This window comes from Podarcis melisellensis, assembly GCF_964234715.1.
Source record: "Podarcis melisellensis genome assembly, chromosome: 2".
Taxonomy (NCBI): domain Eukaryota; kingdom Metazoa; phylum Chordata; class Lepidosauria; order Squamata; family Lacertidae; genus Podarcis; species Podarcis melisellensis.
The window spans coordinates 89,839,148-89,852,930 of NC_138529.1; the positions used below are offsets into that span (position 1 = coordinate 89,839,148).

The 13,783-nt window shown below is 44.1% G+C and overlaps 1 protein-coding gene across 1 annotated transcript in view; it reads right to left on the minus strand.

Moving 5' to 3' along the window:
• The window catches only part of ARL8B (ARF like GTPase 8B), a 34,620-nt gene extending 22,311 nt beyond the window's left edge, over window positions 1-12,309 (minus strand). Inside the window, exon 1 of the mRNA XM_081903279.1 lies at window positions 11,971-12,309. Coding sequence (XP_081759405.1) covers window positions 11,971-12,306 — 336 coding nt within the window. The 5' untranslated portion in view covers window positions 12,307-12,309. The remainder of the gene's footprint in view (window positions 1-11,970) is intronic.
• Window positions 12,310-13,783: the final 1,474 nt, after the last annotated feature.

A 13,783-nucleotide genomic window follows, 5' to 3' on the forward strand; every position in this document is an offset into this window, starting at 1 on the left:
TGCTCCCCACCCCCCATGGCGACTAGACATTCTGTTTTGGCACCCACAACCCAGGTCCCAGAAGCCATTTGGCTCCTAGCTTTTCTATCCCAGTTTCTAACACTGCAAATAATACTTCCCTCCAGCTCTGTAGTCCCAAGGCTACTAGCAGTTGGAGCCAAGCGTTCACTCTGGGAGTGGAAAAGCCAGTTGTAGTGCAAAAAAGTTGTGAAGTATAAACAGCGACATCTGTTTTTTTAAAGATTCTAATTTCTTACATAAAGGTCTGCAACACTGTCCCAAGTAGGACTTGAAGGTAAGGATCAAGAAGCCATTTTACTCAACTGGATTCACCAGCACAATGCAGGAATGTTCAATGAAGCACACACACTGGTGTCAACATGGCTTTGCAAGGTCCTCCCCTCCCCCATTTTATTCTCACAACCACCCTGTGAAGTAAGACAGTGGCTGGCCCAGCAAGCCTCATGGCGGAATGGGCATTTAATGCTGGGCCTCTCCAGGTTTAGTAGGACACTGATCATCACTACAACACCTCGAATCCTGACACAGAGATCTGTTTGGAGACCTATAGAGATGTTGTGGTCCTATTTCATGTCCCTGTCTTTTCAGATGTGGGAGCGATATTCAAACGTGCACTTGGTTCTTTAGAACCTGAATGCCTTCAGTTATAAAAAGGCAAGCAGGATTATTGCATTCACAGTCATAACATTATTTCAATTTTAATGCAGCCCTTTCTGCTCACTGATAGCCTGTCAGAGAGACCATGCCCCTCTGACAGGAGATTCTAAACTAAAGCAAGCACAAAAAGCATGGCTGCTGATTAACACATGTTGCTTACAGAGCAACGAGTGATGTTGAGGAGCCAGGTCAGCTGACTGACGGAGGCATAAACACACCAGTGTTTGATTTCAGCATTCATGAAAAGCTACACCACATAAACATCTTGCACTAGAGTCATCAATCCCCATCAGAAGTGGCCAATTAGACAAGGATCTCCTACAATAAGCTGCACGACCTTTCACTATGGTCTTGTCACTCTTGGAAGCCTGAACTTTCACTTGGTTTTTTTCACAGCAGCACAGAATTGTACAGCTGGAAGGGATCCCAGGGGTCATCTAGTCGCAACACTTGCAAAGCTGGAATCTCAACAAAACATCCATCAAACCTCTGCTTAAAAAATCTCCAAGGAAGGAGAGTCTATCACCTCTTGTGGGAGTCTGTTCTACTGTCAAACAGCTCTTATCAGAAAGTTCTTCCTGTTTAGTTAAATCTCATTACTTTTAACTTGAATCCATTGGCTTGGATCCTACCCTCCTCTGCAGCAGCAGAAAACAAGCTTGCTCCATCTTCTATGTGAAAGCCCTTGAGATATTGGAAAATGGCTAGCCTATCTCCTCTCAGACTCTTCTAATTCAGGCTAAACTCCCTCATAAGGCTTGTTTTCCAGACCCTGCCATGTGAGAATCCCTTGCAGATGACTGTAGTGCCTGGTAACAGGCAGTCAGGTCACGTATGCATAGCAGTGACCAGAGGAAGAATGACCGCTGGAAGGAGTGCAGAAAGAAGAAACATCATGGTGCATCTGCAGCAGCACAGCTGGACACCATCTACTCTAGCTGCAATAAAACATGTCTCTCCTGCATCAATCTCTACAGCCACAGCAGGCGCTGCAACCTTCCAGCAGCTTACCCTCACCCCCAAAGGTACATTCCTCCATTGTTTCCCAAGACAGACGGACGCCAACTAGTGTTACATCTGAACCCTAAACTTCAACCACAATTAGTGGAAACAATCTAGCTCCACAGACAATGCCTTGACGTTGGCTTGTTTCCGCTAACTATAGTTAGCATAACTATAGCTTGTCCAAGTTTGGATGGCGCAGCAAGCTGTGGTTAGTTTGAAAATGTAAGCAAAAGCTTTCATATCCCTTCTCATGGTTGTGCCAGAGAACGGGTTGGAAAGAGAAATGTGAAGGCCACAGAAGGCAGAATCAGAATTCAAAATGACTGTAACAGATTGGAGAACTCGGCCCAAACTAACAAAATGAATTTCAATAGAGACAAAGGTAAGGAAAAACCAGATGCACAAATATAGGATGGGGGACACCTGGCTTACTAGCAGTACATGTGAAAAGGATCTAGAGGTCTTGGTGGACCACAAGCTTAACATGAGCCAACAGTGTGATGCAGCAACAAAAAAAAGCTAACGCTATTCTAGAAGTATAGTGTCCAGATCAAGGGAAGTAATAGTATTACTCTATTCTGCCTTGATCAGACCACTTGGAGCACTGTGTCCAATTCTGGGCAACATAATTTAAGAAGGATGTTGACAAGCTGAAACATATGCAGAGTAGGGCAACGAAGATCATCAAGGGTCTGGAAACTAAGCCTTATGAGGAACGCTTGAAGGAGCTGGTTATGTTTAGCCTGGAAAAGAGAGGAGATATGATAGCCATCTCTAAATATCTTAAGGGTTGTCACATGGAAGAGTAAGCATGCTTGTTTTCTCCTGCTCTGGAGGGTAGGACTCAAACCAATAGCTTCATGTTACAAGGAAGGAGATTCTGACTAAACATTTGGAAAAACTTTCTCACAATAAGAGCTGTTCAGCAGTGGAACAGACTACCACAAAAAGTTGTGGACTCTCCTTCCTTGGAAGTTTTAAAGCAGAGGTTGGATGGCCATCTGTCATGGATGCTTTAGCTGAGATTCCTGCATTGCAGGGGGTCGGACTAGATGACCCTTGCATATGTTCCAACTATTAAGATTTTACGATTCTATGAGGCTTCTGAGGCTTATCCCCTTAACACAAAGTCATGGTTTAGGGTTACATCATAACAAAACCAGTATCTTCTTAGATACACTAGTCAATCTGTATACGTCTCACCATGAAATCGTAGTGACCCAAGTATTAATTCTTTGGATAAGCAGCAGATACAAAAACTGAATATCACAAGCTCCAGGTTGGGGGGAAAGACCCTCACCAGGGTTGCATGTGGCAAGCTACTCAGGGAAGCCAAGAGAAGCGGCAACTTTCCCCTCTTTGAAGCAAAGATGTCACTATAATCAACAAGGGTGCATACAGGCAGACAGGACGGTTTTTATTTTATTGCCCAAGAGATTTCTGGAGGCATTTGTGTTACACAGACAGCTGAAACCTGCAGCAGCAAGTCTACAGTGTCATTGCTACTTGTGACACAGCAGGAGGAGGTATCTTGCTTCTACAAGAGCCACGTCATTACTTCCCTCATCACTTCTATTTCCATCCACAACTGCAGCATGTTCCGTCGTGCGTAAGATATCCAGGGGCATTTAAAGCAGAGAAATACCTCTCCTCTCCAAAGGCTTGTCACAGCATTTTCGATGCCAGGCTTCTCAATGCTAATCCTACAAACATCGAGTTGGGTAATTCCCCAAATGCCAAAAACTAACACAGGGTTCCGCAGTAGCCAGTCAACTACTATGAAGGATATTCAGAAAAGGTTAGGAGAGCAGATACAGCTCTGCTTTCTCCTATCGATTTTAAAATCAGTATGCTGATATTCATAGACTGGTATTAGCTTGTGTTTGTAAAAATGCACCCCAAGTTTGCTAAATCCCAAGTTTTTGCTTAGCAAATGAAGATTACTTCAACAGTCTTAAATATTTAGAGTTCAGATAAAGGTGGTTGCAATCACAAAGAAGCCAGACTTCACCCTCATTAGATCACCGTTCATGAGTCATGCTATTATTACATCTGTCCAGAAAACAAGTAATGATCCAGTTTGGCCGATGACCGGGTAAGAGCCTACACCAAGCAATGACCAGCTTTTCTCCTAGAATTGAAAGATCTGGGAATCCAGCTCTCAAAACATTTCATCCCAGTATGGAAGCATTTAGGCTAGCTTAGCTCCCTTGAAGTTGCTCAGGCAGACACTTGCAATGATAATGCCCAGCTGAAAGTACTTTTTTAAAAAAAGTAATATATTCCCAGCCCACACACACTATCTTACTTTTACAGTGAAATCCTAAACATGCACACTCAGACACAAGCCCCATTGAATTCAATGAAACGTACCCACATGTAAGCTTGTAAAAGACTGCAGCCTTTAGCCATTTAAATTAAAGAGAATCAGCTTCCTTCCCTACTCAAGCTTCACATGCCACACAAACATCCCTGACCTTATTATTAATGGAATAATAATAATAATGTAGGTGGCTAATATGTTGTTCAAGTTCTGGTAACGTTAGTCAAGTCTTTTCTATTAGCCATTTTTATATTTAACTGAAATCCTTACTACCAGACTACCCATATATAACTGAGCTATCAGGCTGGCAAGTTATTAGCTTTCAATATTTTATAATTACCTTGGAAGGATAGGGAACTTTACTATTGGCCATGCTTCCTTAAACTTGTCCCTCCAGATGTTTTGAGACTACAATTCCCATCATCCCTGACCACTGGTCCTGCTAGCTAGGGATCATGGGAGTTGTAGGCAATAGATCCCCAATACCAAGGTGAAGCACAGTGGATTGTACGCACCCACGTTTTACTCAGGGTAGAGTCACTGAAATGAGCAGACCTAAGTTAGTCATTCTTTTAATGGGTCTACGGTATGACTTATGTTCAACCCTGTATTTTTTTTAGGTGCTTATCAGTTGCAATCATCACAGAATAAAAATTCCTATCATCACTTGCCTACAGTCCAAGTGACAGAAACACAAACTCTTGAAGTTTAATACTGAAGCCGACAAAGCTCTTTTATTTCACACAAGAACAAGTTTGCAAGAATACATATTTAATAAGATTTCACCCAGTTACGTCTAGAGATGTGTTAGATCCCAACCAAGCAGGTACACAATTTCAATTCAAAGAATCAATCCTTCCCCCACCCCTTCCACTGAATGGTACTTTTCTTTAACAGACTGAACTATTAATTAAAATTAAATTATTCACTTTTTAAATGCAAAAGGACATTACTTCTACGTAAGAAATTGACACTCCTTTAAATTGGGCTGGAAATATATCCAGTTCTTTTGTCATCTAGGCACCTCAACTTCCAACAGTGGTTTCTATGATTTGGCAAGAGGGTATGATTCCCAGTATTCAACACATACCTGGCTTATTTTATCCCTGTTTAAGTTGTAATATGGCAACACTCTTTTGATGAGTGGAAAAGAAGCAACTCTCTAGTTTTAAATATTTTATCAACTTTAGTTCAGTTTATAGGAAGAGGAACAGCAAAATTTTCCATAGGATCTGCTATACATTCAACCAGGTTCCTTTTCTGCGATTTGCATTGCCAGTAAGAACAAAAAAGTTCTGCTTAAAGATATATCATCCAATAACAGCATGTTTTTAACAAATTCCACCACATGTGCCAAGTTAAAGCTAGCTTCCAATTTACCTGAAAGGTTTTAATAAAATATTTGTTTATGTTGGAGATCTAAATACTACCTTTAAAGGAAGTCATTGTATCTGAAGGGTGGCCAACCTGCAGTCCTCCAGATGTTGCAGCTGCCATGCAGCAACATCTGGAGGACCACTGGTTCCCCAGCCCTAGCACAGAGCAAGCAGCTACCAAGCAAGCACTCTACCAACATAGCCCTTTTGCCTCGCCATTCTAATTCCATAATTCGTTCATTCAAAGTCAACAACATAGCAGATGTGCCCTGTAGTCCTGAAAACAAGCAATACAAGGCAGTCAAGAACTCAATGAAATGATGCATCAACCTCTTGGCCATATTTTGTGCATTTAGTGTTTGTTTTTGAATTAAGAAGTCTTCAGGGCAAGCACGCCCTTTGGTAGGACTCAAGAACAAGAACACACATATTGTCCTTTGGGTGATGGTTCAGCACTTGCTTAAACTATCCCTATTCACAAAGCTTTGCTTTGTTTTTATTTATTTGCTAATTGCCCCCCAAGACAACAGTATGGGTTGATTTCAACCTTCCCTCCAGCACCACCTAAGAATCCCCATGATCCATCAAGAAGTATAAAAATGTACAAAGCAAGCATGCATACATAGGAACTCGCATCAAGGATATGATCTGTGCTAAGTGTTCCAAATATGAACATAGTCTTAGTAGGTAGGCAAAAATTCACTAGTCCAGTATTATCTTCAATAATCTCAGTAGCTGATATACCATAAATCGGGTATGGGTCTGTCAGTAGACCAAGACTTAAATACATCCAGTTCCTAGGCACTGCTGCACACACATATCCCCAGTGGATAAGGAGAACATGGGTACGGCCATCTTCTGATTATATTGTTTATCTCAGCTAAGGAGAGAGGATATCCCAATGCAGGTGCTGAACCTGGAAGCTTTGGAATACAGTGGTGCCTTGGTTTAAGAACAACCCTGAACTATTCAGTTTACAAACTCTGCAAAACCGGAAGTAGTGTCCCGGTTTGCGAACTTTACCTCGGTCTATGAATGGAATCCGAATGGTGGAAGGGCACCGGTGGCCAGAGGTCTCATTAGGCAAAGCGTGCCTCAGTTTACGAACAGTTTTGGTTTAAGAAAGGACTTCTGGAACGAATTAAGTTCATAAACCGAGGTACCACTGTATTTAGAAGTCATCTCAAATGAGCCCATCAGTGTTATAAAGCATATGTCTATCACACAATGATGTTCTTTGAACTTAATGAACACAAAGCTTAAGTGCAAAATGTTGTTGCTGTTGTTTATATACTGCCCTTTATCAAAAGATCTCAGGCTGGTTCACAAGAAGATATTTAAATCATTCTAGTTGCTTAGAGGGACGCAGGTGGCGCTGTGGGTTAAAGCCTCAGCGCCTAGGACTTGCCGATCGAAAGGTCGGCGGTTCGAATCCCTGCGGCGGGGTGCGCTCCCGCTGCTCGGTCCCAGCGCCTGCCAACCTAGCAGTTCGAAAGCACCTCCGGGTGCAAGTAGATAAATAGGGATCGCTTACCAGCGGGAAGGTAAACGGCGTTTCCGTGTGCGGCTCTGGCTCGCCAGAGCAGCGATGTCACGCTGGCCACGTGACCCGGAAGTGTCTCCGGACAGCGCTGGCCCCTGGCCTCTTAAGTGAGATGGGCGCACAACCCCAGAGTCTGTCAAGACTGGCCCGTACGGGCAGGGGTACCTTTACCTTTTACCTTTAGTTGCTTAGAATTATTTACAGATGCAATCTTGTCAAGACTCAGACTCAAGACGTTTCCATGAAAAAATTGAAAAAATGCTAGGACTACTTCATCTATAGACCTAACCCCTACTAATTTGGGAATAAGCCCTACTAACTTCAACAGAACTCATTTCCAAGCAAACATGAGAAGGATCCCACTCTTAATTTTCCAAACTATTCCTTGCTCACTCTTTGTCATAAACACTACTTTTAGAAAAGAAAAATATGAGCAGTTTCAGATCTCATTTACAAGATCCCCTCAGAAGTTTCATTACTGTTTTTGAGGCAAGGTCTAAGCAACAAACAGGACAAAAATATCTACAAGCAAAGTACATTACACTCCAATGGTCCACAGACATTTTGGACTTGGAAGGGTATGATAATAGCTTCGGTTGGCATGCATACTTATGGTACGACAAGGCAAAAGTCTATAAGGGTTTTAAAAATCATATTGTTAGGAAAGCATTATATAACGTTTGGATGCGGTATAAAGATTTATTGGAAAGTAAAACTCCCAGGTGGTTGTCACCAATGGAAGCTAAGGAGGTGAAAAAACTTAACATGGAGTCTAAATGGCCAAAATATTGTGAAATTTTAGAATATGATGGTGAAAAGGTTAAACTACAGAGTTATGAGAAATTAAAGTCCAAAGTACGAGATTGGTTGCATTACCATCAGATAAATGAGACATTTAAACAGGACAGGAAAATAGGATTTCAGAAGGAGAGGTCAAAGTTAGAAACAGAATTGTTAGAACCCAATACTAAGAATCTGTCAAGAATGTATAACTTGCTGTTGAAATGGAATACACAGGATGAAACGGTGAAATCAGCTATGATTAAATGGGCACAAGATATCGGTCATGACATTATGTTTGCGGACTGGGAACAGTTATGGACCACTGGTGTTAAATTTACGGCATGTAATGCCTTAAAAGAAAACATAATGAAAATGATCTACAGGTGGTACATGACCCCAGTCAAGCTTGCAAAAATTTATCACTTGCCCAATAACAAATGTTGGAAATGTAATGAGACTGAAGGTACCTTTTACCACCTCTGTTGGACCTGCCCGAGGATTAAAGCCTTTTGGGAAATGATCTATAATGAAATTAAGAAAGTCCTTAAGTGGACCTTTCCTAAGAAACCTGAGGCTTTTCTCCTGGGCATGGTTGGCCAATTGGTGTTGAAGAAGGATAGGACGTTTTTTATGTATGCTACCACAGCAGCAAGAATTCTTTTGGCAAAGTATTGGAAGACGCAAGAACTACCTACTCTGGAAGAATGGCAGACAAAGGTGATCAACTTCATGGGACTGGCAGAGATGACCGGCAGAATCCGTGACCAGGGGAAAGAGACAGTGGAAGAGGATTGGAAGAAATTTAAAATATATCTTAAAAATTGTTGTAAAGTTGAGGAGTGTTAAGATGTCAAGGAATAAGAAACAGAGAATTACAGCTGTAACTAATAAGTTAAAGAAAATTTAATGAAAGGGAATTAAATAGTTAATTGACTGGAGGAGTTGCTAAAGAAATGTAAAACAAGGATGCAGCGAAAGGGAGGTATGGGGAAGTCAGGGGAAAGAAGGTGCACGAAAATAAGATTATGAAATTATACATGTTTAAATGTTTGTATGTTTTTGTTTTGTGTTTTGTTTGTTTTTTATTATGTGTTTGGAAAATGAATAAAAATTTATTTTTTAAAAAAAAACACTCCAATGGTCTGCCAAGCCAGTACAGACCAGAAAACATTTCCTAGGCCTGCAAGGAAGCTGTTTTGTTGTCTTTTAGAACCATAAGGTAAAGGTAAAGGTACCCCTGCCCTTACGGGCCAGTCGTGTCCGACTCTAGGGTTACGTGCTCATCTAGCTCTAGAGGCCGTGAGCCGGCGCTGTCCGAAGACACTTCCGGGTCACATGGACAGCATGACGAAGCTGCAGCCGGCGAGCCAGCACCAGCGCAGCACACGGAACGCCGTTTACCTTCCCGCTATAAAGCGGTCCCTATTTATCTACTTGCACTTAAGGGTGCTTTTAAACTGCTAGGTGGGCAGGAGCTGGGACCGAACGACGGGAGCTCACCCCGCCGTGGGGATTCGAACCGCCAACCATATGATCGGCAAGTCCTAGGCACTGAGGTTTTACCCACAGCGCCACCCGCGTCCCTTTTTAGAACCATATTACAAACTAAATTAATCCAACAAACTGCCACCATTAAAACCTACAGAACTGACAGAAGCAGCTTGCTGCAGTAGTAGGCCTACCAAAGCCAAAAACGATCAAGAGTAGTAAGTAGAGGCGAGTTTGCCCCTCAAAATAAGAGCACTGTTTTAGATTTACTCTAGCAAGACAATGCTGCATGCCCCTGATAATGGCACAAAACAATCAAGAAAATGTAGCATCTTGTTTGTTGGAAGTGATGCAATCAAGTCATTTAGAAAGACATCATCAAAGCTTTTTATGAGGCAACTTCAGCATAGATAAGCAAGTTAATGGCTAAACTGAGAGGCACATTCTGCAGCTGAGTCCATCCCAAACAGCAACCTGACCCCACCTTCCTATTGTTAATGCACCAAGGGGGAAAAGCTACTTTGACCTACCAAGAGAATGAGCTGAATGCAATTCACCCAACTCTGCTCTCCCAAAGGGCAAACTCAAGACAGAGAGAGCCCCTTTATTCAGAGCAAAGTATTCAAAATGGATTGGTCCCGATTTTACCATAACTATCAGTATCTATAGATGGCATAAAGATATATATACGCACACCAAAAACCCTGAAAGCGAAAATGATGCCTGACAACTAAAATACAAGTATGGAACGTCAGCTAAAAAGATCAGTATTCATCTATAAGGTAAAGGGACCCCTGACCATTAGGTCCAGTCGTGACCGACTCTGGGGTTGTGGCGCTCATCTCACTTTATTGGCCGAGGGAGCCGGCGTACAGCTTCCAGGTCATGTTGCCAGCATGACTAAGCCACTTCTGGCGAACCAGAGTAGCGCATGGAAACGCCTTTTACCTTCCCGTCGGAGAGGTACCTATTTATCTACTTGCACTTTGACATGTTTTCGAACTGCTAGGTTAGCAGGAGCTGGGACCGAGCAACGGGAGCTCACCCCGTTGCGGGGATTCGAACCACCAACCTTCTGATCGGCAAGTCCTAGGCTCTGTGGTATATAATATAATATAATCTATAATATGTGCTAATTAAGATACCTTGAGGCAAATAAGTGTTATTGTGTATGCAGTGTAAGTGAGCTTTTTTTTGTATAAGAATGGTGTCAATAAATAAAAAAGACAGACCTTCTACAGATATCCCTTGCCCTGGTTAATGAAACATAACCCTAATCAGTCATTACAGGGTTCCTAGACTCAATCAAACTCACATGGATTACTTTAAGTACATGTAGTCATCCAATAAAAGTAGTAACTTACATAAACAATTTAAAAACCATCATCAGGTACTCCCAAATACAAACAAAAGAAAAAGAAAGGAAAGACTGGAATCTCTGAAGAGTCTGGGAGAAGAGGTATGTCAACCTGGCACCGAAATGATGTTAATACTGGCATCAAGCAGGCCTTGCTGGGGAGGGACCTCCATAGACACAGCCAAAAAGACAGTGCCACCACGTTCAAAACTTCTTTCAGAGGAAGTACCTGGAGAAGGGCCTCAGATGATATATGTTCAAGTATACCACAAACTGCTTAAGTGTTGCCCTCCAGAGGGTTTAATTAGCAAGCTTTTTTTACCCTTAAAGGTGCCCTAGAAATAACTTCAAACAAAATAGATAACATTTATATTTTAAATGTCTTGGAAGAGCTCAGACATACATAGGGTTTCTGGATAGCCTCCAAATATTGGCTAGGCCCATCCTTACTTAAACTCATGTGGCACCTTAAGACCACTCTTGAGTGCACACTGGTCTTGTATTACTAATCTTGAGCAACATGCCCAACTGTTAACTTCCTCCAGAGAGAGAAAGGCCCAGGAAGTCATCTCCAAACCAAAGCAAAGTCAGGTAAAACCAGACAGGCCCTTGGTCCTCCCACATCACAGGCACCTACAAACACTGGGGAGAGAAAAGTGTTCTCCTTTGGGAAACTCACACCCACAGAGAGTCAGGATTATAGCAGCTTCAGGAGGAGAGTTGCAGCTTCTTCTTTTGCCCATCCCGAACAAGGCTTGCTATGCAAAGAGCTTCAGACCTGCCTAAGACATGACTGGGCTGGGCAAGGCAGGGTACCACCCACCATTCTCTAATGCAGCCCTCCTCCAGAACTCCTTTCATCCATGTTGAGTGTCTGGAGGCAACCAAGTGGGCGAAAGCATCACCTGGCTCAGCCCCACCCCAACCTCCACGGCTTGCCGAGGTTCGGGTTTAAGTCCCTAACCTAAACTCTTCTCCTGCCCCCTGGCTGTATACAGCTGAACACGTGAGCGAGCTGCATGTCTGAATGCCACCCCACCCAGGAAAGAAAGTGGGAAAAACCCCTTTGCCCTATCCTAAGGAGTTGGCGTGGCCTTTCCCCTCGCATGCTCCCCCAAAGTGCTGGGACTTTTAACCACCCGCACGAGGCAGAACTCAATGGGCCGCAGGAGGCGGAGGCAAAGCCGAGGGCGGGGCCTTTAAAATGTCAATTTGGTGTTCCTCTTCTCCCAGCCACCCAAAAAAAACCACAACCCCACTCTACAACTAGTGGAAAAATTACTGTGCATGCATTTGACTGGGGCCAAGGAGGGGAGGAGCGAGAGCAGCCGCCCATCTCCAGCTCAAGCGGGTATCAAAGGAGAGGCGGGAGGGGGCAAAGTAGGGACACCCCGGGGTGCGGAATCACGCATCTCACCGCGATGACGTTGACGAAGGTGGTCTTCCCCGAGTACTGCAGCCCGACCAGCGTCAGCTCCATCTCCTCCTTCCAGAACAGCGACCGGAACCAGTCCAGCAGCCGAGACAACAGCGCCAGCATGATGGGGGTGGGGGGGTGCAGGTGGTGGCGGCAAAGGCAGAGGCAGCAACCAGGACGCTTCTCGTCACCCTTCCCTCGCCCGCCTCGCCTCCGACGCTCCTTCTCGCGACGGCGCCTCGAGGCCGAATCCGGAGGCTGCTGCTGCTGCTGCTCCCGGTTCTCCTGCTTGCTGCTGCTCCTGCTGCCTCCCGCTCCCCGTGCGACGTGGGTCATATGACGGGAGTCGCCTCGGCGCGTCAGGGCAAGAGCGGGCTAGTTCCGGCAGCCGCGCGCCCGGGCGGCTCCACAGCGTCCCCTGCTGGCGGAGTGGCGCGGGAGGACCGGGGAAAGGAGCTTTTTCGGGAAGGAGCGATATACAGTGGTATCTCGGGTTACATACGCTTCGGGTTACAGACTCCTCTAGCCCAGAAATAGTGCTTCAGGTTAAGAACTTTGCTTCAGGATGATAACAGAAATCGTGCTCCAGCGGTGCGGCGGCAGCAGGAGGCCCCATTAGCTAAAGTGGTGCTTCAGGTTAAGAACAGTTTCAGGTTAAGTACGGACCTTCGGAACGAATTAAGTACTTAACCCGAGGTACCAGTGTATAGTATGTGCGGCTTACAGGCAGAGAAGCGAAGGGGAAGGGAGGAGAAGGGATGCAACCCTAGTTTTAAAGGTCCCTGCTACGCCGCTGTCCTCGACCTCTGACGGCTCGTTCGGGGATTTAAAGCGAAATGATTGCAGCTCGTTTTAAAAGCGCCAGGAAACGCAGCTGATAGCTTTGCTGCCCTAGTGTGCCGTGGTTTGCTTTTAATCATCTATCCGTTTATTTATATGAGAGCCGCTGAAAACGGGGGGGGGGGGAGTATTTAAAAACCAATGAAACGTGAATAAAATTAAAACTCTCTCTGTGTGTGTATACACACACACACACACACACAATTATTATTTGTTATAAATGATACAAAGTATATGATACGAAGTGTATATAAAATCTATTAAAGGCATACAAATAGTTTCCACTAGAACAGCAGGGCACCAGCCCTTTCATGAAAAGCAGTCAGTTCCCAAAAGCCTGTCAGGAAAATGTATTCACCTGCCAGAAGGGGGACAGCTAGGAGGGAGCCAGTTTAGCATCTCTTATAAATACTAGGGACACGGGTGGCACTGTGGTCTAAACCATTGAGCCTCTTAACAGAGTGAGCTGTTAAGAGGTTTTGATGGGTGGGTGTGCAATGCATTCTGACATTTGTGTTGTAATGCGCATTTGTTTGATGCAAGAAATTTTCTATCTGGTCCAGTGAAACTTTTGTTTGGGGCCTTAACTGGCAGCTGTGAAGAAGGGTTGGTGTCAGAAATCTCAGTATGCAAAAAGAATAGTTTGCATATTATTTCAATTAGTGGATGCAGGTTTAGAATTATCAGCTAGACGGTGTGATTGGCTGGGGATGGACTAGAAGGGTCAGCAAAAGAAGACCCGGGGAAGGAACAGAAGACCTGAGAGGCAAGCAGAGTGCCTAGGTGGCTGAAGACTTGTTGGAGATAGCTAAAGCACTTGCCTGAGGCTGAAGAGACAAGAGGGGAGCCTGTCTGCAGCATGGAACAGCTTAAAATGCCAGTCTTTGGTGGCTGGTAAGGGTTATCAGAGAAGATTTCCAGGGCAGTACAGCAGGACAACTCTAAATTCAACAGATCAGTAAAGAGTTGGGGG